The 23,577-nt window shown below is 41.3% G+C and overlaps 1 protein-coding gene across 6 annotated transcripts in view; it reads right to left on the bottom strand.

The window, feature by feature from the left end:
* LRRC7 (leucine rich repeat containing 7) overlaps positions 1–23,577 on the bottom strand; it is a 182,456-nt gene that overhangs the window by 21,770 nt on the left and 137,109 nt on the right. For 4 of the 6 annotated variants that reach the window (XM_040610688.1, XM_040610690.1, XM_040610691.1 and 1 more), the window contains 7 exons: positions 23,095–23,194; positions 22,249–22,373; positions 16,760–16,960; positions 8,440–8,551; positions 8,047–8,227; positions 5,397–7,074; positions 3,453–3,602 (listed from right to left, as the gene is read on the bottom strand). In XM_040610688.1, the coding sequence (XP_040466622.1) occupies positions 3,453–3,602; positions 5,397–7,074; positions 8,047–8,227; positions 8,440–8,551; positions 16,760–16,960; positions 22,249–22,373; positions 23,095–23,194 (2,547 nt within the window). Of the gene's footprint in view, positions 1–3,452; positions 3,603–5,396; positions 7,075–8,046; positions 8,228–8,439; positions 8,552–10,477; positions 10,601–16,759; positions 16,961–22,248; positions 22,374–23,094; positions 23,195–23,577 lie in introns of all 6 variants that reach the window. The other 2 variants (XM_040610695.1, XM_040610689.1) reach the window with 2 other exon arrangements.

Genomic DNA, 23,577 nt, shown 5'->3' with positions numbered 1-23,577 from the left:
AGCCTTTAAAAGTAAACAGAAATAAATTGTGATTTAAATCATACTGCTCAGAGGTTAAGTGAAAAAATTCAACTGTAACTATTTAAAAATCAAAGAAAACTTGCATTATAATTCCCTCACCATTCAAGAAGTCTTCTGGAAAAATGAGGAAAGATGTGATTTTCCTTATATTAAAAACCACTAGAAAAACATTTCCCCTGCTGAAACCACAAGACCTCCCTTGTTGAGCTTTCTTTAGACACATTAAAAATGGGAAAACGGGAACGAAGCTCAGCACTTTTTCCATAGGTTATCCCTCACAACTCAACAGACACTGGTCCCAGAGCCTGATGCAGCAGTGCTGCTGCTCTCAGCTAGCACAGTGCTCTGTTAAAGCCGGCAGGTTTGAGCCCAGAGCTGCACGCTGCCATGCAGGCATGCATGCAACCTGACTGTACGGCTTTTAAGTCCCTCACAATGCAGCTAAACCTTTTTATGTGGACAGGCCAACCAGGACTGTGAGCAGCCTGCCTGAACACGCTGCCTGGGGTTAGCCCCGGCCCGAGGCTTCCCAGCCCAGGGTGCGCTGAGCCCTCTTCACCCAGAGATCAGTCTGGGTCCTGGTTTGGGCCTTGGTAGGGCTCTTTGTGCCCTCACAAACTCATGAATCAGCCGTTCTGCCCAGTTTGCTGCACGTCCCCACGTAACCTTCACCCAAACGGGAGTACATCATCTGAGACCAGGGCAGTAAACAGCTTCTCAAATGAAAAAGTACAACTGCAAAAATTTCTGCTCTCAGTAGTAGTAAAAAACAAATCATCTCTGTGATGTGAGTCACCGCTTCCAGAGTCCCCTGCGCACCGAGGTGCCCAAGGCTGTGCTGGAAATCTGCTCACCTCCCTGGGAGGTGAATGTCTAAACCATGCTAGGTGCCCTCCCCACGCAAGGACAGAGGCAGCTTCCTAAAGGAACTTCTGGTTTTCCTCCTAAGTGATCCATGTGAATACGCTGATTATTCCTACAGGGAGGCAGTACTGTACACTTCTGAGAATGAAGCACACCAAAAAAGAACTGTGAGATGGATGCCAAAACCTGAAAGCATTCTTCTGAAATGTGTTTCTTTTGTTACTGCAGACAATGCTGCGCTGTTTTTATCAGCCACTGACTAATCTGCAGAGGTGAGTTTATACTCAAAATGGAAAAAGAGAAAACACAGAGGGTGCTTTCAGTTTTCTCAATAAATAGGAAAATTCCGTGATAACAGGTTTTTCTTTTCATTTTCTGCAGCAAAATGAATTTGCTTGCAACATTATTCATTTACAGAGCTTTGACAGACTGCAGACAAACTACCTATCTATTAAGTCTGGGTAAAAAATGAAAAGCAGCAGTTCAAACATTGTATACATGGTGTAGAATCGATATAATAAACTTTCCCATAATAAGTAATTTGCTATACTTGATTTCCTGATCTTCCACTGGACAATTAGACCTCACTCATTACTCTCTTGAATCCAGGCCAAAAGAATGAAGAAGAAGAGGTGAGTATTAAACTGCCGTGGCCTGGATTCTTTAAGAAATGCAAATTCTTTAGAACATATGAAGGGATAAAACTAAACAATACTAAACATTCATATTACTTGTCCAACAGTAATTTTTCTCTACTTTCCAAATAGACAGTAAGAGAATAAACCCCCCCTCATGCAGTTCAGCATCACATTTTATATGGGTATGTAGCAATGAAATGCTGGTGAGATATAAAGCAGAACAATTCACGTAAGACCATACCCCAAAACATGTCACTCTCAACAATTTCATTAATTTCCTCAGACACATCCATCTATCAGTACCCACATTCATCTACAGCCTAAAATTATTAAAGTTATATATATATATATATATATATATAATGCCGTATTCCTAAATGTGTGCGGATAAATAGTACCATTGTTTGGAGCTGATGTCAAATGGACTTCTTTCAAGGACTTGTGACATGAATTAGTATATACCCAAGTAGACAAACAAATTCTTTGAAAGAAAAAAACAGTATGACCAACACCAGCAGGCTGCCTGTGCCCAAACACACACACACCTACAGTGAAGATTTGGCCTAGATGTCATCAACTCAACAACAGAGAAGCACACGCTAACATCAGGACTTGTTTAAATCCAGGGACAGCTGAATGGGAAGTATAAATGAAGTTAACAGTGTACAGAAAGTCAGTTACAGCAGGAGAAATCTGACAATGACGTACGTGTGTGTGTGCGCGTGTGCACATGCTGCTAACCTATCACAGCTTTGCTGGGAAATCCACTGTACCACACATATGCCTGTATTGGTAAGCTAAGCAGCCCTAAGGTCTGTCCTTTGGCCAGCCAGCACAATCTGGTCATGTTGCTGCCATTAAATTATCTTTTTCTTCTAAACAGGCTTGGATCTAAACTCTGAAGTTGGGCATTGGAACCCTCCTTTGGGAATTCCTGGCCAGTGCTGACTCTGGAGCCCCGGCGAGGGATTGCCTGGGAGGGTGCCAGCTGGCCCGGGCCAAACCACACCTGAGGCCAGCCCAGCAATTAACAGCACAGATGATCTCATTTCAGTGCCTGGATCTGTGCTCTGTTACCCTTTAATTACTCACAGACAGAGATGCTGCTAATTCGTACCACAGCTACTACTGCTAATGCAGTAAGACACTTAACGATGCTCGTCACTCCCAGCACTGCAGCAGCCCCCTGCCATCACAGACAATCCCAACAGGGCGGCTGCTTGCAAGCGTTGGGCAACTGGCTGCTGCTGTGACTCCGGTGTGGCCATACGTGACGCAGAGCAAGGTCTCAGCATCTCCTCTCTGATACGCTGAAAACACTTCAGCAATGTCCCTCTCTGGCTTGTCATGTGCTTTTCCCATCAAGCATTTGGTTGTATAGAGTTTTGTATGCATGTACTTATCAACAACATATCGTTAATAGCTGAAAAATAAACAGTTAAAAAATGAGAAAATTATTTTCTTTCTATAGGCATTACTCAAGAGAAGCTTAAGATTACTTTAGGTGTGGTAGGCATGTACTCAGAACTCATCAACTATTACAGCATACCAAATTAATGTTCAAATATTAAAATCTCTGTCTTTCCAAGCCTATTTAAATGCATATTAAACATTTCTACATTAATTTTTCTAAGATCAAACAGTCACAAAACAAAACATGTTCTCCATTTCTGTGCAAAGATTAAGTCATTGAGAAAATGATCGCATCAGTCTTAACACGAGAGCAGAAAGCAGTAATGACAGCCATGTGAGCTACTTAATCCAAAAAGCAAGATTATTGAGTAGGAAAACTGTATTATCATCATCTTTGCTTTTTGGATTTTGTATAGTATAAGCATGAATAATAGGCAAAAGCTAAACCAGGAAAAAGCAAGGAGTATTATTAATTTATTTTGTAATGCTGGTATATGCTGGCTATCCCATACTTACTTTCGGTAGAGGTAGCTCTTGAAGCATTTGGTTTTCAAATTTAGATTTAGTCTGCAAGTTTAAAGTCATGCTTCTGCCGGCATGCATTGCTGAAAAACCTCCAGAGTGCAGCATGCCAAGGCTAACTGTGTTGTGTTTGTAAGCAGCGGTCTGAGTAGAGGAAACAACCACGTGACAGGATATGAACACACATGCTCATTGAATTAAGTATCACACATATATGGTTAATTTCACAAAGTTTTAGTTTAAGCAAACAAACAGTACCAAGAAATAAATAGCTTCTTGATGCATGCACTGGGTCACATGGAAGCAAATACATTGCTAGTTATACATAAAATGGATACCATAAAAGACTTCAACACTGACAGCAGATGAGATATGTCATTATCTGTTGTTTGAAAATTGCAGTATATAACATGGTACAAGTCTTTATTTTTCAAATATGGCCAAATTTTGGTACGTCTGCACAACCATGGATGGGCCAGAAAATACGTATCTAGTGTAAAAGAGCATCAGAGGCAGAGGAAAAAACCCTGTACAAGAAGGCTCTGCACCTTCTTACGAGCTCTGCGACTGCTCCCCGGCTGCAGCTGCGTGCAAGGGACGAGCGTTGCCTGGGCCCTGCGCAGCAGGTACATCGGTCCTGCACGGACCAGCATCGCGCCAGCCCCGGGCAGAGGGGCAGCGGCTTCTCCTGCAGCAGCTGCTGCATCGCAGTACCCAGGTGCTCTCACCAGCAAAATCTCCACAAGACAGCCCAGCTTCTTAGAGCTTTGCTTATGGTATGTTGCAAACAACTAGAAACTAGCTCACTGGCACCTGCAGGGATCACTATCAGCTCCGTGTCACTAGAGAAATAACCAGTGTCAGCTTTCCACGAGTTAAAGTATTTCTTAAGCAAATACACATTGTAAACTAAATGTAAAGGTATTTCTTAAACAAACAATATCTGGGAAGTGTTTATTTCCACCAGAAATGTCTCTACTTGGGGTGCACTATTTTGCCTAGGTATCAGGTATTTTCCAATCAGTTTTACACAGCACAACGAAAATAGCTGAAGTAAGGAAAAAGCTTCAGCCTTCAAGCCAGTTTTTAAAATTTACCCATTTGATCCTTAATGATATTTAAATATGCATCGCATCCAAGCAACTGGAAGGTAATGAATATATTAACACCAAACTCATGAAACACCTAGCATAGAAGAGGTATATGGACACATTTTGAAACTAACTTATGCATTTCATTGGCAGTAATTTTTCACAACCACTTCAGCTTATGAAGTAAATCAGATTCATGAAGTAGGTCATTAAATAGTCAAGATAGTGACTGAAATCATGCACTATAGTACCTGTACTGATTTGTATAGAAGGCAAATAAGCATAACTTCCTACAGCTAAGAGGATTAATAACCATATTCCTCATTAAAAACAGTGGCAGAGTATATCCCGTGATACTTTTCAGAGTTAAGAGATACCTTTAAATCCCCTCCACTAACAGTGACATGAAAACTAAAATACAGTATTTTACTCTTTATCTCTGATGTTTTTCTTTATTTCCTTTTACTGCAAAGATGTACCCAGCATGTTTTAACGCTCTCCAATCACTACTGAAGTGGTGGACTTCAGCAGCACGTTCACATCTGTTGATGAGGAGAGATTATCACGGTTTTTATTACTTCAGACAGTGCTGCAGCAGTTACCACGTTAGTAATGTGCACCGAGGTGCATTACTTGTGCAGAGACTCTTTATCACTCATTTCCCCGGGAACCCCTCACTCCAGCTGCTTTTGAGCACCCCCAGACCCCTTTGCGGGCCGGTTCCTCTGACACCAATGCAGGGATTTCTTTACTGGGAATTCTGGTGGTTACCACTGTACGTGCAAATAGTTTGACATACCAAAACACACAACTAAAGGCATTAATTGCAGAGAAATGCCAAACATACCCTGTCTAACCTTCTAGCTTCTATATGTCTAAGTAGCTGTTGTCTCCAGTCAGCGGGCATTTTAGCACAGCTCTCATTTCCCTTCACAGGGGTAGGCCTTGTCTTTATATCACTGTTATCGGAAGGCTTGTCGCCATAGTTACCCAAGTTATAGTCTGACGGTATCTTTTCCAGCAGAGCTGCCATTGTTGGCCTCGCTGAAACCGGCCTGGTTTGGGATGTGCCGTAACTCTCTGTACTGTAGCTTCTTGCAGACAATGGCCGCCTTTGTGTAAGGTTTTTAACTGGAAAGCTTCCAGTCTGGGCTTTCACTTCTTGGTAGGAAGGATGCTCGTCTTCGTACCTGCCGTTCCTCTTGAGGAACTGAGACTCAGAGACCGAGATGCTGCTTTGGCGCTCCACAGCTCCTCGGTAGGGAGGCCTGCCATACCTGTCGCTCGGGGGCAGCTCGTGGGGCTCACTGACTCTCCTGAACATGGACATCTCGGTGGAGCTGGCCAACGAATCTGCTCTCCTCAAGAACCCCGGCCGAGACCCCTGGCTTGCGAAGGGGGCACTGACTGCCTCGTCGTTCACTGAAGGCTGGGAGAAGGAGAACATGTGCTCCACAGGCGGGTAGCCGCGGTAGGCCCTCGGGCTGACCAGATCCTGGGGCAGGTTTTTACTCTGCTGGGGGATGTACTCGGGGTTGAGCTGGAAAGGCGGCAGTAGCCTCTTCTCGGCTGTGACCTCCACTGCTCCCTGCGGGTTGAAGCTTTGGTCAAACTGGTAGACCTTCTTTGTGACGGACGACTTCTGCTGCGGCTGCACCTTGACGCTGCCGTAGGTCAGCAGCTCATCATCCAGCATGGGGACCGACTGGCTGCGGGACATGCTCAGCATGCCGTGCTCCGGGCCCAGGAGCTTGTCCACCCTCTCGTGGGTGCCTACAGTATCGTTACCAGATGCATAGTTTTCTAAGGGTATATTATACACTTTGTATGTACCAATGTCTATCTCATCGATACTTTGCGACTTCTTAAATTTGTTAGTTTTTAAATCCCGCATCATTGGAGAAAGCCGTTCTGTACTCTTGCTGATTGAAATAATGTTTTTGGAAGGATCTGGGCGACAGTGGATATGGGAAAAGACATTTGTGAGACTTCTGTTAGCATTTGAATCGTGGTATTCCCATGCTATTCCCGGAGTGAAAGTGCTAGTCATTTCAGGAGACTCTTTGACATGGTCTTTCCGCTCAGGCAAAGGGCTGGTGGTGGGAGTGCTTTCCAGTTTGGAAGGAAAAGCTGTCCTGTCTTCAAAAGGACTGGGGGTTCTGGTCCAATTTTGCCAAGGATTGGGAGGAGGCACTTCAGATTCGTGTGTGTTTCTGAGCGTTGGCTGCTCCAGCTCCAGGGGAATGCCAACTATCCTGTCTTGTCTAATCAACGGCCTGCGTCCGTGTGCAGATGTGCTTCTAGATTTCGTGCTCAGGAGGGGGTTAGCACTAGGATTCTCCACCGTGCTCTCCTCCGCCACAAACCCTGTGTTATCGTAGTGTGAGCTGTCATTCCAGCTGTCGGCGAAGGTTTCGCTCAGCGGGCGCCTGTCGGTGCGCTGCGGCAGGCTCCCCGCTGGAGCAGATTCCCGCTGGCTCAGCAATGGCTTTGTTTCAAGGGGCTGTGGAAATGACTGTGCCAGCCTGCAAAACCGAAACAAAGCGAAACAAGATAAAATGCCCACTATTAGAGCACATAAGCAGTCATCAGAGAGATGCAATTATACAGCGCTTTAATACTCTCCCATCTATGCTCTGGCTTTGGGATCGTATGAGATGTGCATCTTGTGCCACTGGTTTGGCAAGAACAGCTGCAGCAGTTTTTTTGCACTGAAGGGCAGATTCCATAAGTATGTACACAGAGAAACTAAGAAGTCAGTCAAAAGTCCTGGATGGCTAAATGCCATGTTCATATAAATCCCGCTGAACAAATTTTCCTGCTTTAAAAATAATTTTCTGTGAGTGCAGTGGAAGATTTTCTTACACTTCATTTATTTTTTTCAAACAAAAATACTAGATTCAGTTTGTGTATGTTCTCGCCACCAAAATTTTACGCACCTCCAGTGAGCAGGCTCTAGCCTCTCTTTAATGGGGCAGAGCCTGTGGATGGAACTGTTAGGTGATTTATAGCAGGAACAGACAGGGCAGGGTGTTCTCGGTATGGCACAAGAATGGTTTCAGGTTGCTGATAGCCAGTGCAAATTACAACTTGCAAAGAACTGTTGTTCTTGGAGGTCCAGGGCAGAGTGAGGCTCAGGACAGCAGTAACAGGAGAGACATACACTGCTGTCTATGCTAAACTACAGCCAGCTGCAGCTCAGGACCACACAGAGCAGAGTAACTGCAGCTCAATGTCTAGGCACTTTTAATGCATGGTTATAGCACATAGTCGAAAAAACAGCTGTAGACTTACTGTCATTTATAGAGTATGAACGGGTGGCCAACTCTGCACAGCCTGGGCTCTGAATAGCTATGTACACCTCTGCAAAACTGTGGTAAAAACATTGTAGTCTTTTAATTGAGTGCCTCAACAGATAGCAAATGATCACTTTGAATGCATATGACAACATAAGATGAAAGGCAACCAGAAGCTGTGTTAAAGAAAGATGATCACACCTGTTCCCCCACAAAGAGTTATTCACTGCTTCTTTAGCCGTTGTCTGCAAGGACCCCATTTTAACATGCGCGTTGGAGGACCCTGAGGAAGCCTGGGAAGGGGAATAGTCTGAGTAAGTGCCTGAGGAAACGCTGTTATTCAGACAATGGATCTTATCTGCTTCAGACTCATCTGTCGATTCTGCAACAAAACACAGCAAATGTTTTCAGGAGGTGATATTTGAAAACTTAACTCCAGAAAAAATTGATACTATGGAGAAATATATATTCGTGTGCACAAATATGCATGTAATGTTTTAAAATCAGAGTGAAGTGCAGAACATCTTAAGTAATGCGTCTCTTTGCGTACATTACGTATGCTTTCATCTAAAAGGTTGTAAGTCAGGTTAGTACCTTTCTTCTCTTTACCCAGAAGAACAAGTTTGGGTGGGTACAACGGAGTCTCTGGCATGGAAGGACGAAGTTCCCCTATCCTCATCTCACTGGCAGGATGTCCAAAGGCATCCTGAGGAATATAATAATGTAGCGTAAACATGGGAAACAGAATCCACTTCAAACTGCAACGAACAAACATTTCACAGCCTCCTTTTCATGAATGTGACAACACACCAAAAGCCCACCAAACGGGTAGTGTCTAATCATGCTGGTTTGTCAGCTGAAGATTCTAATTAGTCCTACATAAATACTTGTAAAAATTATGGTGATGTGTTCATTCTGAAAATGTGGACAAAACAGATGGAACTTGCGAGATACATTAAGGCCACATAAACATTTTTGATGAAGTAAAGGTCACAAAAATGCAAGCTACCAGCAGAAATAAATAAAAATTTAGAATAAATAATTACGTCTTATTTCAGGAGTAAGTACTCCTCATCCATTTATTCGTGGCACAAGTCCTTCCACAGATTCAACTGTCCCTATAGCTATATTTAGTTAAAATGACTTTGTCTCTGAAGAGTTTTTTGCTAAATTAAAATGATTTGGATTTCATAAACTTCTCATTGAGAGTTCAGCAAATCTTGACTCTCAAAGACTGCCCTGCACAGCTGTTTCTCTCTTCTAGCCAGCCACAGGATACATACTGAATATAACATGAGTTAAAAAGTGGAAAGAAAGTAAGATATGGTCTTAGGAAGGGATATTTTAAAATAGGACATTTACATTAGGCTCATAGGATGCTAGCAGGGAATGAAGACACAAACAGGGAACCCGCAGCATTTCTTATCCCTGGAAGGCAGTTCAGAATGAGAAAGACGCTGACCTGAAGACAGGTGCCTTGGGGAGACAGGGTAGGAGATGAGACCCTTACTGGAGGAACGAGGCTGGTAACCCTGCCCTCAGCAGGGGACTTAAGGACCTTGAGGGAGCCCAAGGAATGAGTGATGTGGGAGACCCACTTTGTGGGTGTTGGTGCACGGGCTCAGGGGAATGTCATGGAAAGGGAGCTGGCGGAGACGGGCACAGCAACACTGGGAAGTTGTGCCAATGCCGATCAAGATCCTTGTGGGGAGGCATATGAGAAACATGCATCATCTCGGAAGCGAGAGGATGAGCTGTGAACTCATAAAAAGGACGTAAGTTGGAGAAGGAGAGTATCTAGTAAAAAAGAGGAAGTTTTGAGAGATATTAGGAGAAAAATCAATAATTAGTAGTATAAATGAGGAAGGAAATAGTTAGGAGAAATTTAGGAGGGAGACACGATGGAGACACTATGAGGATCTCTGTACCCTGACATTTTGCTGTTAAAGGTACTCCAGTGATTTTGTAGAATGAAGTCAATAAAGAGATGTAATATTTAGAGAAACAATTTAAAATGAAGTACCAAACTGAAAACCACATTATTAAAATATAAAATGCTACAATATTTTAAAAATAGACTTGCTTTTACTCGTAAGGAGAAAACTTTCAGAGGTTTACTCTCCAATAACTATTTTTCGTAGTAACAGTTCAAACAGAGATTTGTAGAAGCATTTGCCACGCAATTTATCCTTGAAGAATATAATTATATTTGCACAATACGTATTTTAATCCTTTTGCATTTGGTGTTTCCTGGAGGTAGTACCATACCAAAACAGCAAAGAACAGGTACCTTCACAGCCCATTTAATTAACCCCCTCAGTGCTAACATTTAAACAAATACAGCTACATAGTGATTCTTATATGGTGTAACGTATTCAGACTTTAAAATACTTTCACATGCAGAGATCCCTTGTTGCGTATGGTATTTCTTATGTAACAGTAACGATGTACATACAACTTAAAGCTAACAATAGTGCAACAGTATTTTTCCAGTGCAAAACAATAATTTTCTAGTGTGATGTAAAAACTTATGCAAAACCATTTTTTTGAGAAATAAAAAAGTGCATAGCATTCGCAGAGTGTGAAATTCTCCACCTTTGAAGCATGGTGCACATTAAATTTCTTGTTGTACCTCTGAGCTTTTTGTATGCTTTTCTTCCTCCTTCCTATCTGAGATTTCCAGAGTCAATTTATGAGTGTTGTCTGTATCAAACAGGTGGCTCTTTTGGAATTCTTTATTTTCTCTATCTTGAACCTAGAATCCCAATATTGTGCCATGAAACTTCCAGAAGTTATAAGCTTAAATTAAAACTACTTGCTGTAAGATAGGAAGAATGAGCAGTCCCATTTTTGACATAATGATGAACACAGGTTTTTATTTCAGGTACATTATTTTTTATGAAGTTTTCTATGTTATTTTCTTTTTAGCCCCTAGTCCAGCTATTCAAACAAAAATCAATACACTTTTGAGAGAACTAGTTTGGCATTCGTGAATATGCCATGAAAGTGAAATGCATTGTAAAAACCCAAAATAATATTTCATTTAATTCTACTTTAAGAGGACATTTCTTCTTACAAGTCCAAGAACAAAAAGGTCGCTAATGGAAAAAAAAAAAAAAGAAAAAAGAAAAAAGTATTATTAATAGGACCGATTGCAAGAACAAAGGGAAGAGATAAATGCAATTGTGTTGTGTCAGAACCTACTCCTCAGGGCTAACCAGCGAAAGATACAGGTATAAGACAGAAAAATATGGTGAGCTGTTTCCCATGAGAAAATACATGGTAAAACCCATTAAAATACCTGGGAAAGAGAAATATCACCAATTATTCATGCTGACAACACAAGAACATTAAATTACAATCTGGAGAGATGGAATTTTCAAAATAATCTATCTCTTAGGCTCTGCTTGCAAAGAACGTAAGACCTCCCAACAGAGCAGACCAGGGCTCTGGGCAGACACAGCATGTGCAAGGCTGAGGAACGCAGGACCATTGATGGTGGATCTATTCCAGAGGAACAATTAAATATACGTAGAGGGTTGGAAGCACTTCTAAACTGGAAAAGGCCAGGTCAATCTGAACAATGACAAGCTAGCTATAAATAAATGAAGAAGCAAAGAAATAAACTGATTAAGGCAAATGTTACTCAGTCCAGATTTTACTAAAACTTTAAAGAAAAAATAAAGGAGATCACAGAAAGTGCAGAGCAAATGCAACCAGACAGCTATCAGAACACCCCCAGATACAAGCAAGACTAACTGAGGCACAGGCTTCTTCCTTGAGAATCAGTTAGTGGTGAGGTTTTGTAAGAAAGCCTTGCTGAGCCCCTTACCCGCGTTACAGTCTCTGCACAGAAAATGGCAGTACTTCCATCTCTCAGCCCTGTGTGTCAATACTTTCAAAATCCCACTAAATAGTCTGATGTAAACAAAATTCAGTCACCAATACAGGAATGCACTGAGAGTCACCCCAAAACAAGGGATTACCCAGAAGAAAGCAGTGGAGGATCTTCCACCTACTCCTAAATCTTTCCCACTTTTCTGGCTGCAGTGGCAGCTTCCAGAAAGGCCAGTTTCAGTAGCCACTAGATCTGAAGATTGTGCCCAGTAGGATGTTAACAGAAGATACAGCTGAGGCAACGGAAGGAAAACTTATGAATGTTGATACGGAATCTGAAAGTGGGATAATGAAGGAACCCCAACACACTTTCTACCTACAGACGTGATACAGCAGCCAGCACAACATTACGGCACTGATGCAATGAGCTCTCACCTTTCCAGGTCCAGCAGGCAGTCTCAGGCATAAGACAGAGCTTTAAAAGGACACGTACATGAGGAACGGTCTGGGGCAGAGGTAGTTTTTGGGACTCCACGTGGAAAGACATAACAGGTCCTGGAAATCATCTGCAGGTAGGGCATGATTGGTTCTGCTAGGCGTCTCTTTGCCTTGCAGTCCGGTGGACCGGCAAGCAGATGGAGGAATGCACATGTTAACCTTGCTTATTCAGGTGATCAAAAATACAGCCAAGGGGATGCTGTGTTTCTGACTGGAACTACCTATCACCACAGAAGTCAGAGATGCCCCATCTACAAAGTTTTCAGCATGAAAACTTCCAGTTCCAGTAGTGTAACCTCATTTGGCTAAGCCTGTTAGCTGACAAGCTCAGGATTCCACAAAGATAAACCACAGATGCTTATCTGACCAGTCTTCAGAGAATGGAGACCTAACATCATCCCCAATTACAAACCATGGAGAGGCTCTGTACATGGCCTTCAGCATGAGGACAGAAGTCTCAGTACCGCCCTGAGTTACAGCACCCTGATATGTGAACTGCACTCTCTGTGCTCTCCCATGTCTGGAGGAAACAAGCTTCTGTTGCTCTCTATCTAGATGGAAATGCACCCAAATTGCAGGCATCTCACCGAGGTTGCTGCCAATAGAGAGAGACTGAGGCCTTTTGCAAAAAAGCCCCTTCATGGTCCATCAAACATAAACCGAGTCTGCATGTCCTGTGTATACAAGCTTGTACCGTGCCATGTCCAGACATGTAATGCTGCACCTCCTGAGTCCTCATGCAGGCAGGGACAGACAGAGCAGGAGCCTCAGGGGGTCAAGTGATGCCTCAAACTGGTTTCATGTAAGGTAGGCTTTATCTTGGAGACAGCCCTAAATAACATCCCTCCAACCCAGACACCTAGATAAGAGCCAGGCAGAAGTCCAAGTAACTCAAAATGAACATTTAGATATTTTGATATCCTATCTGAGGAAAGGTCTCTTGTGGAGTCAGACCTCCAGATGAGTAAATCACTACCTCCTTTCTGCTTTGACAAGAAGGCACCAAGGTCATAACCTCAGTAAAGATCTTTTGTGCCATGAAGAAACCAAAAAACTCTATAACGAAGGTAATTCTCACTCCTGGTAAAATATAGGTAATCCTGTTGCAAGGAGCTCATCAAGGCATAAGCTTAAAGCAGATACAAAACAAAACTCCTTAGCATGTATTCTTCTCCCAATCAAGAGAGACTGTCACTGTGTATCTCACTAGTGGAAAAGAGCTCCCACAATAGACACATCAGCTCAGTCAACTGAAGCCAGGCGCCTTCGGGGAAATAAAAGTGTGTACATCTTCCTGGAAAGGCAAGATGACCATCTAAAGACAGTCTCAAACTTTCACCAAAAACAAAACAAAAAGAACATTCTCCTCTACCCCCACCCACCCAAAAAAAGCCACAACCCAAACCCACAAAGTAACCAAGTCAGAAGTTAAAAGGTTGAAGTCTTATTTTGACTGAGACAAGATGAAGCTCTCAGAAGATCCAGTACAGCTGAGCAGTATTTTTCTAGCTGTTAGCACTGGTGTCTGCATCAGATCACTGAAGAATGACAATCTCTCCTGTTCAACAGTATCAATAAAACTTCTAGGAATTAACACAAAAGGATGGAATGCTGAAGGTTGGACTAGAAAAGACTTAAGACTTTTCTTTTTTAATCTAAATTTGAGGGTTATATAAAAGTATTTCTGGTTTATTTCTCAACCTATACATATCAAGACTATAAACTATAAGGATCTTAATTGCTGATTTGTGGCATTTCTCATTGTTTCTCATGGAAAGGCTACACAACACACTAAGCTATCTCAGATTTCTTTTTGTCCAAAATGCACATCTTTCAGAACGACTTAGGGCAATGAAGAGGTTTATTTTAATTGATGATTAATTAAGAAATTGTTTGCTTGTTATAAATGAAGGTGGAGAATGATACAGGGGATTTGAAATGTAGCTTGTTACTCATTTCCAATGCTCCATTTAATTATTCTAAATAGAATCAGTTTTGTGAAGAGACATGTGTAAACTAATTGCAAGAAAACCTAAAAGAGATCAGGAAAGAAAGCAGCTTATCTGTTCTCTAAGGATGAAAAAGTGAGCATTGCACCTGAAATTAAATTACCTTGTTATTGGAAACTGCCTTCAGTCTAAATCTATATCAGAACACATCTGCAATTTCAAACTGTATTTTAACTTGAGGCTTGAGATCATGTCTCCTAATTATCTGAAAAGCAAATGGAGCTTAATTATGTTCTATTTAATATGTTACAACTGAAATCATGTTAATATTATTCACAAAATCACATTTTTTCTACAGTTTCCCATACCTTATCTTCATGCAGAAAGCCAGAGAGAGGAAAATGTATACATCATCCTGCTTTGCAGCCATAAAATCTTCCCAGTGTCATTGTTTGTATGAACAACAAGAACACTTTTTCCTTTTCTTTAGTTGATGAGATAGTTGTGTTACTAGTCTTGACTAAGTAGTAGGAAAATTAAAATCTGAAAAAGTTCCACCATCTTCACTATTACGTAATAGAAGATGAAAACCATCTTCACTGATAAGATGTAAAGTCATGGACTCACATCGGTTCCTTGTGGTACAAAATCAACGAGGAAATTGTAATCACATTATTTAATTGCACTTCAGAACTACTGCAGTGTCTTCAGCAATTCAACTATTTTTGTAGAATGCTTTTAATGTTAATTACTCATGCAATTAACAGTTCAGGTACAGTCATGGAAAAACTGGGTATGATTATTTTTCTGTTGCAAAAGTAAATGCATTTTTATCAAAGAACGAAACGTAAGAATGAGATCTGTCTTCACCTCTTTCTATATTAGAACACAGTATATGGTCACACAAGCATTTCAGAGCAACTATAGTATTTTAAGGTGTTGCTGCCATTTAGCCTTTCCTTGCACCTCTGTAACAGAGGCTTCACTGGGCTCTGACATGACTCTGCCGTGGCTCAGTTAACTGGGATGTCAACATTTTGGTTTAACAACTTAACATTTAGTTTAACAGCAACTAAACCAGTACAGCCACCGATTTCTGAAGTCTGCATCACCAAGCGCAGCCACAAAGATGACCAAACATCTGATGTCTTTGTCAGACAACACTGATTCAAATTCCAGATAGATAATATGCGTGTTTGCAGCAGGCACAGAAACCCACAGAAACCACAGAAAGCTATTAAGAGTATTCAAGGTCAAAAGCTAGATGATACAAAATAAATTATATGTATTCAGCAACAACAGCAGAACATGTCAATACTCATGCCACAAGACGTAAGTTGGTTCAAAGGCCAGACTTACACAACAAGAAAGAATTTAATGAGTAAAAAGAAATAATGGTGGAATTTAAGAGTTCAAATTTAGATAAAAGCATCAATGATTCAACGCAAGTATTTTAGTTCAAAGTACTAATGAAAACTGTGCCTAGATTTGAAGAAAGTCTTCTGAAGCCATCTTAAAAAGAAATACGTTGGCAGGTTTTTTTTTAAGAAATGAAAATGCTTAACTGTAAATAAAACACACAATACTGACAGAGCAGCTACAGTAACTGCTGAATATTTAAGAACAGCCAATTTGTGTTAAGGATATGGAAAATTGAGGAAGAAAAATTCATGCACACACAACTAGCCAGAGACTGGGATATTCCAAGGACAATGAATTCATCATAACGCTTGAATAACAAAGGAGTGAAAAGATAATATAGCAATTTTTTCCCTCATTTATTTCTTTCCAACATTAAGACTTCATAAACATTTTCAAGAATGCTGATATTCTTGTAGAGCTGTCCAAGCTTATAAACTCTTAGTACACACTGCCAGGCTAAGAGATTTCCTTTCTTTAAAAATTGTGCCTGCACAAAGTAAGTAGTTAGTGTGAATGTTAATGGGTAGCTGCCCTCTGAGATCAAGCTTCAGCAATGTTAACAGCTTTGCACAAGACTGCACTATTTAGGAATTCACCTTTCAGTGACTGTATTCACGTTAGGATACAAGACTGTTACTAGGCATACTGATCCATTTCTGGCAAACATATTAAGGGCTAGATTCTGCAACTCACTGTAAGTTGCTGTTCAGTACCTGATCTGAAGTTCCCTTCAGCGGGAGAACCACTCCTGCTAACTTCATTAAGTTTTGACAAGGCTATCTACTACATGTAATGTGACTAGAAGAAGCAGAACCTAATGGCATAGTAGGGTCAGACAGAACAAACTGATTTGTCTTTAACAAATTTGATGCAGAAATACGTTTACTTAAGTCTGAGATGTAAATCCTGATCAGGTCCATTCTCCTGCTAATATGCAAGTCTCTCCTATCATTAAAATTTAGAAGAGTGCTTGTACATACCAATACCAAAATTCAGATCTAGGTAGATTTAGAACCAAAACTTAAATCTGACAAACTCAGTAATATTGGGAAAAACAGCAACTCAATATAAAACTAAATTAGCTTTATGGAATGGAACTAAAAACTATTAGGTATGAAGTTCACAGCAGATGCAGAATATCATTTGATGGAGTTATGTTAAAACCCCATCCTGAACTCTTGAGAGGAACAACGATCCTTTTACATTACCTCCACTGAAATCTCCTTTGGTGCCATGGGCCACTTGTGCTCATACTTTTCTTTCACAGTTTGTTCACTGTTCGCAGTTGGTGTTGCGTTCTCAGGCCGTACTCCATGGCTTGTTTTGCCCACCAGATTTTGAACTGATTTTACCATATTCTTTAAATCCTCCGGGTATGGAGTGGGATAACGTTTTAGATTTATTTCAACCTGAACATTCATAAAAAGAATTAAAGCACAAATACAAAATGAAAACAGCATGCAAACTAAAACCATGGTTACAGTACTATGGCTAAGTGCAAATTCCTCGAATTTTTAATTAATCTATTTGAGGTAATGTGTTACATATAGCTACCTTGAATTTTTGGACTGAAATTTGCTCTCAATTACCCTGTGTCAATCTATAATGGAATTTCAGTGACGTAAATAGTGGATGGGAATGGTTCCCTATAAGCCTATCTTTTACCCTGTGAGAGTATTTTATTTTAATTCTACGCTTTGTTTGAGAGTACTGGCATACGAAAGCACACTTTTTCAAAACAATACTGGTGTAAATGCAGAATTAATTTAGCTATGTTCAGTGTACTGAATTAATCTGAATTATCTATGGCAGCTGAGGGCAGAATCTGATCCACTGGGAGCTATTTGCTCTTTAAGATGTATAACATACATACATGCACTCAAGTGTATCTTATTCTTTTCTTATAAAAAAACAAACCACAAAAGCAGACTCAAATCACTACAGAAAAGTCACCCTAAGTCACATCGAACAGTACTTTCACTGATGGACAGACCTACAGATTTTCTAGAAATATTTTAAGTTTATAATTTTTATCACTCAGAAGCAGAGAAACGTGGTATTTCCCACATCCAAAGCAATCCTAATTCGAAGGCAATTTTACAAAATCTCAGGGTTGAACGAAAAGGGAAGAGTGGCTGAGAGGGCTCATGGATGACATCACCCCCTATCATCTGGCAAGACATTATGCTATCAGCAAATTGCTCTGAGGAGGTGGTGCAGCAAATGACCCGTCAGGAACGATGCAAGCAGGAAAGACAACAGACATGGTGCTGAGCTCTCCTTATACCTCCCGCACTGCGTTACGGACGTACTTTGTCTGCTGAACGTCACACCACATTATGAGAAGACATAGGAAACTGAAGTGTGCATCCAAAACAAGCAGCACCGCAGCCAGGCTGCTTGGGCTGTGCAGAGGGTGGGCAGCTTCTCGGTTGCCCCTTGAGCCTAGCCTGCACCAGGCACTGCCCTCCCAGCACAGGGTCCTCTCCTCCACCTCCCTGCTCCATCCTTCCTGGTGCGAACCTGCCCTGCCTCCACCGCCTTTGTCTTGCTGCTGCCCAAGCACCAAACCTGGGATCCCCAAGGTGAAGCAGACCGTGGCCCCCGGGGAGTGGCCAGCCCACTGCTGAGCGCACGAACAGCCACCAAGTGCAGCCACCTGAAGTGCAGAAGGTGTTGGCTGAGCCCACCTCTCCCTTTGGGCCTGAGTTTGAAGGATTTTACTGCGTTTTCACCTCAAAGGAGTAAAGTTACAGCTCCCAGTGCAAGCTGTGTGGGTCAGGATAACTGTCCCCAATTATGAGGCTGTAAAATTTGAAATTACTGCACATCTACCATGTGGTAAGTATTTGGAAGCATTTGCCACAAAGAAGTTTTTATCTCATTGTGTACGTGAGGTAAGCAAAGGGAGCTTATTTTTAATAGCTCACTACCATAGCTGTTGGACTTTAAATTCCTAACAAGTAGGAAAAATGAATTTTGGATTCAAATGAATATGGTCTGTTGATAGGAATAGTTTAGAAGTAAAAGCATGATCGGTTTGGAAAATAAAACTACATGAAATACTACCATACAATTCTGAACCACAATAGAATAAACATTACGGATAATAGATTCTGACATGACTTTAACATAAAAACGTTAAAATGTATGACTGATGTCATATGTTAATAAAAAATTTCAACAGAAAAAATAAATTAAGAGTCTGTAAAGCATTACTAAAGCTCTGGTTGATTTACGGTTGAAAGAAATCATATTTAGATGTGGCCTAATTAGGCAATTGCTTTTTTCACAAAGTTCAGACCATTATTTAAATGTAAGGTCTACAGACAAACACAGCTAAAAGCCAAGTCATAGAGCAAATCCTCAATAAGCACTAGTCAAGGAAAAATTCACTGGAAGATTTTCATGAGATAGACAAATCACAGACAGGGATTTCAGCAAGCATTTCATATCACCGTGAGTATTAATATTAAACAGTAAAAATACTGGCAGCTGTGGTAGGTGACATCCACGGGAATGCAGGTATTTCTATCACTGATTTAGACTTATTACAGAGGAAATCTGTACTCCCTGTCAATACAGTTCTTGTAAGTTTAACACTACATCAAAAGTAGCATGACCCTGAAAAGAAAATTTTCCAAGTTCAAAATTCTTAATGGAAGAAATCTATTTTAACATACAGTTGGCTGAGACTTCAGTTTTAACTGTAATATAGAAAGTGAAAATTATGTATGTTTTTATAGAACGTTACCAATGTCTGTGGCTACTGCCTATTGATAATTTAAGTTAACCTCCAAATTCATCCCATAAAGGTCTGGTGAAACTGCTGAAACTGCTAAAACTGTTACAACCTCCCTATTGTAACACACATGGATGGAGTGACACATAATTCCATAGTTTTCTAAAGGTTCCAGCAATTAGCTTCTAGTTCATGCACATGCATCTAAACACAGGCTGGTGAACAGTTCAGTCAAGTAATTCTTGACAACACTTCCACTGTCATTCATGTATATATAGATATATTGGCATTACTGGGAAAGAGCACGGACATTCCAGAAGGATGTAAAAAGGCATTTCTATCTTACTAACAGGAATTGAACGTGAGTTCATTTTTTCATGATTTGGGCAGAAAGGCTTTTTTCCATGATAGGGAACACCTCCCCCCGCCCCCCACCCCCCCCACTCCCCCCATAGGAAATCTTTTGCTTTCACAACCTGGCAAGATTTCCTTGGTTTGAACAGTATTCTTCTACTTTCAGTTTTTACAAACTACAAGTATTTATGGGTATCTGGTGTATAAACAGCGAGATATGAGAGAGGAGAGATGCTCTCTTCAAGGTACACAGATGAGATGAAATATCTGATCAGCTACCAGCTCCCTGCTTAGCTTTCATTTAATAATTCTTCTCTATATAAGCAACAGCTATAGCATCAGTTGCAAGATTCAGTGTTTTGGTCTGATGTGAAGATGTTAGGATCATTATTAAGCTAGAAGAGGGTAGATTTAGATTAGATATTATGAAGAAACCCTTCCCTGTGAGGGTGGAGAGGCTCTGGCCCAGGCTGCCCGCAGCAGCTGTGGGTGCCCCATCCCTGGCAGGGCTCAAGGCCAGGCTGGACGGGGCTGGGAGCAGCCTGGGCTGGGGGGAGGGGGCCCTGCCCCTGGCAGGGGGTGGGACTGGGTGGTCTCTAAGGTCCTTTCCAACACAAACCATTCCATGATTCTGTGATTATGGAGGAAAGGAACATTAAATTGTATATGGGAATAAAGGAATCTCACGCAGAAACAGACTCACACGCTATAACATTATCTTCTACCCACTCTCTATGGATGGGAGGGAGAACAGGTAAGTAGGAACTCCAGGAAACATATTTTAGTGTTGGACAACTAAGGAGCAGTGCTACAGAGGATAAAGACCGTCTTGACCTTCAGATGACCAAGCCAAAACATTACAGAGGTGCAGCCCTGTGGGACAAGGATCACCCACGTGTGACAACCCACTCCTTCCGCTGGCAGAGCGACGGGCTGCAGGCTGCCCTGCTCACCGGCCGCTGCAACTGGGCTGAGACTGCAGCTGACCAGTGCACGCCGCTGGGAACGCAAACCCTGCTCCACAGACCCCGGCTTTGGCACAGCTGCCAGGGATGAGCAAACAGCCCGGGTAAGAAGCACTGCAACCACAGCATCCACTGCACCCTGAGCAGCGCTGGTACGGAGCGCCAGGGCCTGGGACCACACCACGCAGAGACACTTGCGCGCAGCATGGGCACAAGCCAGCTATTTTTGTTAAGTGCTATTTCTAGGAAACCTGAAAATGTGGTACTGTGTCTGGCTGTTTGCCTCGCCGCTTCCCATACAGCAGGTGGCAGCATCTGAACTGAAGTACAGCAAGAGCATTCGGTGCATCAAGGATTTTTTTCTACAATAGTTTACTCAAAGGAAACATTTGTTTCAGTCATTCACTGTGTTCTGAAACATATTAAAACCAAAATGGCTATCTAAGTGGTAAAATTAATATATTATATTTCAATATTTAAAATAATGATTGCACATAACAAAATACAATTAAATTCTTCTATGATCTTAGAAATTGGTATCTATTTCTCCGTTAATATTTCAATTGTTTTGTATATTCGGGCAGCCATAGTACCCACAGTTAATATTCTGATAAGAACTGGTGGAACAATTTAAAACTCTCCCAGATGCTCTGTTTTCCATATAGGACCCATAAACCATCAATTCATCTGGAGTAAAATTTCAGTTTAATCTATTTATTGTGAGGCAAAGGCTGCTTTCTGACTTCATTTTCTGTTTTACTAAAGCAGCAGAGTCCATCAATTCTGGTTACAAGAGTTGGGAAAAATATTAAAAAGAAAAATCAAAAATTTCCAAGAAGATCTAAATGGAATGCTAAATACCTATTAATAATCGTACTGCTAATTCAAAAAGTAAAATATGATTTAAATTTCTTCATATGATTTTTCTCTCTGGCAATACATTTTAGGTGAGGTATCCTACCAGTTAAAATTTTGCAGTGTTTAATTGTTTGATCTGGCATAATGAATTTATATTATTCAATAAATTTTTGTGCCATGTAAACACAGATAGTCCTGACAATATCCTTCTAACAATGTAACCGATCAAGGGCTCAACTGAAAACTCTGGAATTGTATTAATTTTGGATAACTGGTGGAAGATATTCACGTTTTGATATGAATTTTTGGTAGGTTGCAAAACTGTCGAGAAACACCCTCTCCAATGCACATTCCTGCATAACTCCATGAGGCTGCAAAGCTCTCCTTGACATCTACTTTCAGAGGAATATGGAATCCCCTACGTGATCTAAATATTTCTAAAGAACTAGGTGGTTGGACATTAATTCTAAGTCTCCCAATATTTTGTGTTAGTTTTGTCTTTGTGACGAAACACTGTCACAGTAGGAACTCGACATTAGGGTTATGGGCCTGAACTGACTTACAAAATCAGTTTTACTGTCTAGACAACAGTAACAAAAGCAGAAGTCGGTAAGGTGTACTTCAGAGAGAACAGGTATGCTCTTCTTCCTCAACTGCTGTACTTGAAACATGGTGACGAGTACTTACTGGGTATTTAGAACACAGAAATAGTTCCAAGATCTGTGAACTGACCCTGGCCATAATATGTGAGTACCAGAATAAATCAAATAGAACTTACCTTAACTTTCCCTGCATTTTCCTCCTCTTCCTTTTTTTCTTCAAATTCAAAGGCAACAGTCATACGTTGCTGTCTCTGTTCCTCCCATAAAGTAGGGTTAAAACTATCACTGTCTGACTGGAAGTCTACAGTTAAATTGCAAACAGCAATGCACAAGAACAAGTAATTAGTGCACTCAGCAAAAGACTGGAAATTATCTAAAAAGACATGTTCTAGTTAATCCTGTAATTTTGGGTTATTGTTTTAAAACTGCTGAGGGGGCCAACAAAAGCAGGAACTGATAAACAATTATGAACAGAGTTTAATATCAAAACTGAAACGAGTGTGATGGGAAGCAACAGGGTTTTGCGGCAGACGTGGAGCAGAGGGGCAGTACACAAGCTAACTTAACACAGTGATATGAGAAGCCAAACCCTCAATTCTGCGAGGCTCAGAGCTCTGACCCACACATATCTAGGAGGTGGCTCACCCCCCAGCTCTCTCAGGCAGGTCCCAAGTCTCTGCAGGTTGAGCTGGCTCAGGCCAACAGCCTGTCTGCACAGCATGCTGCAAGGCATACTCTAGAATTTCTGTCCCATGAACACTCAATTCCCCGATTCAAATTGTTTATACAAAGCCATTCTTCTGAAAATAAAAGTGTTCAAGAAAATGTAAATCTGATGGCCTGAGAATAATGGATTTGTAAACAAGATTCCTTTGGGTATGACAAAATACGCACGGTTATGTGTGCACCACTGGCTTTACATGTCAGAAGAGCCACTCGCACACAGGACCACATCTGAAACCCCTTCCTCTCCCTCCCTCTGTTTTTTCCTGCCTTTGTAGGAACTGCTGATGCCATTTTACCTTCATCACTGCGGGGTTGCTGGGGAAACATGTAGTTAGTCAGTACTCTCTGCTTTGTTTCTGGGTGAGCCTCAGTTTGCAGTGGAATGAGAGCCTTGGACTGCACAGGAAAGGCAAAACAAAGAACTGTTAACTCAGAGCACGTGTGTTGACTGAGATGGGATTTTAGCATTTGATAAACAGAAAATACAAGATTAATTAAAATTCCGTATGAAAACAGACTTCTCTATGCACTAAAATAAGTATTATCTAGTGGAAATGCCTCCTCTCCCATTCCTCATTTCTGTAATTCCTACCAGAATCAACAGAATAGCACTAAATGTCAGAAATACTGACTGCATGTTCAGAGTCATACCGGTGAGGAAGCTAAAGGATCAGCAGAACAGAGCTGCAACTACACAGCTAAAACACCCACGTTATGGCTGTGATCTATTTCAAGCTAGGGCTAATGAGGAGTAAATTCACGATAGTTATTAGTTCATC

The sequence above is a fragment of the Falco naumanni genome, chromosome 11 (assembly GCF_017639655.2).
Source record: "Falco naumanni isolate bFalNau1 chromosome 11, bFalNau1.pat, whole genome shotgun sequence".
NCBI classification, from domain to species: Eukaryota; Metazoa; Chordata; class Aves; order Falconiformes; family Falconidae; genus Falco; species Falco naumanni.
Note: the sequence above shows the minus strand (reverse complement) of the source record. Positions and strands in the feature narration are given on the sequence as shown.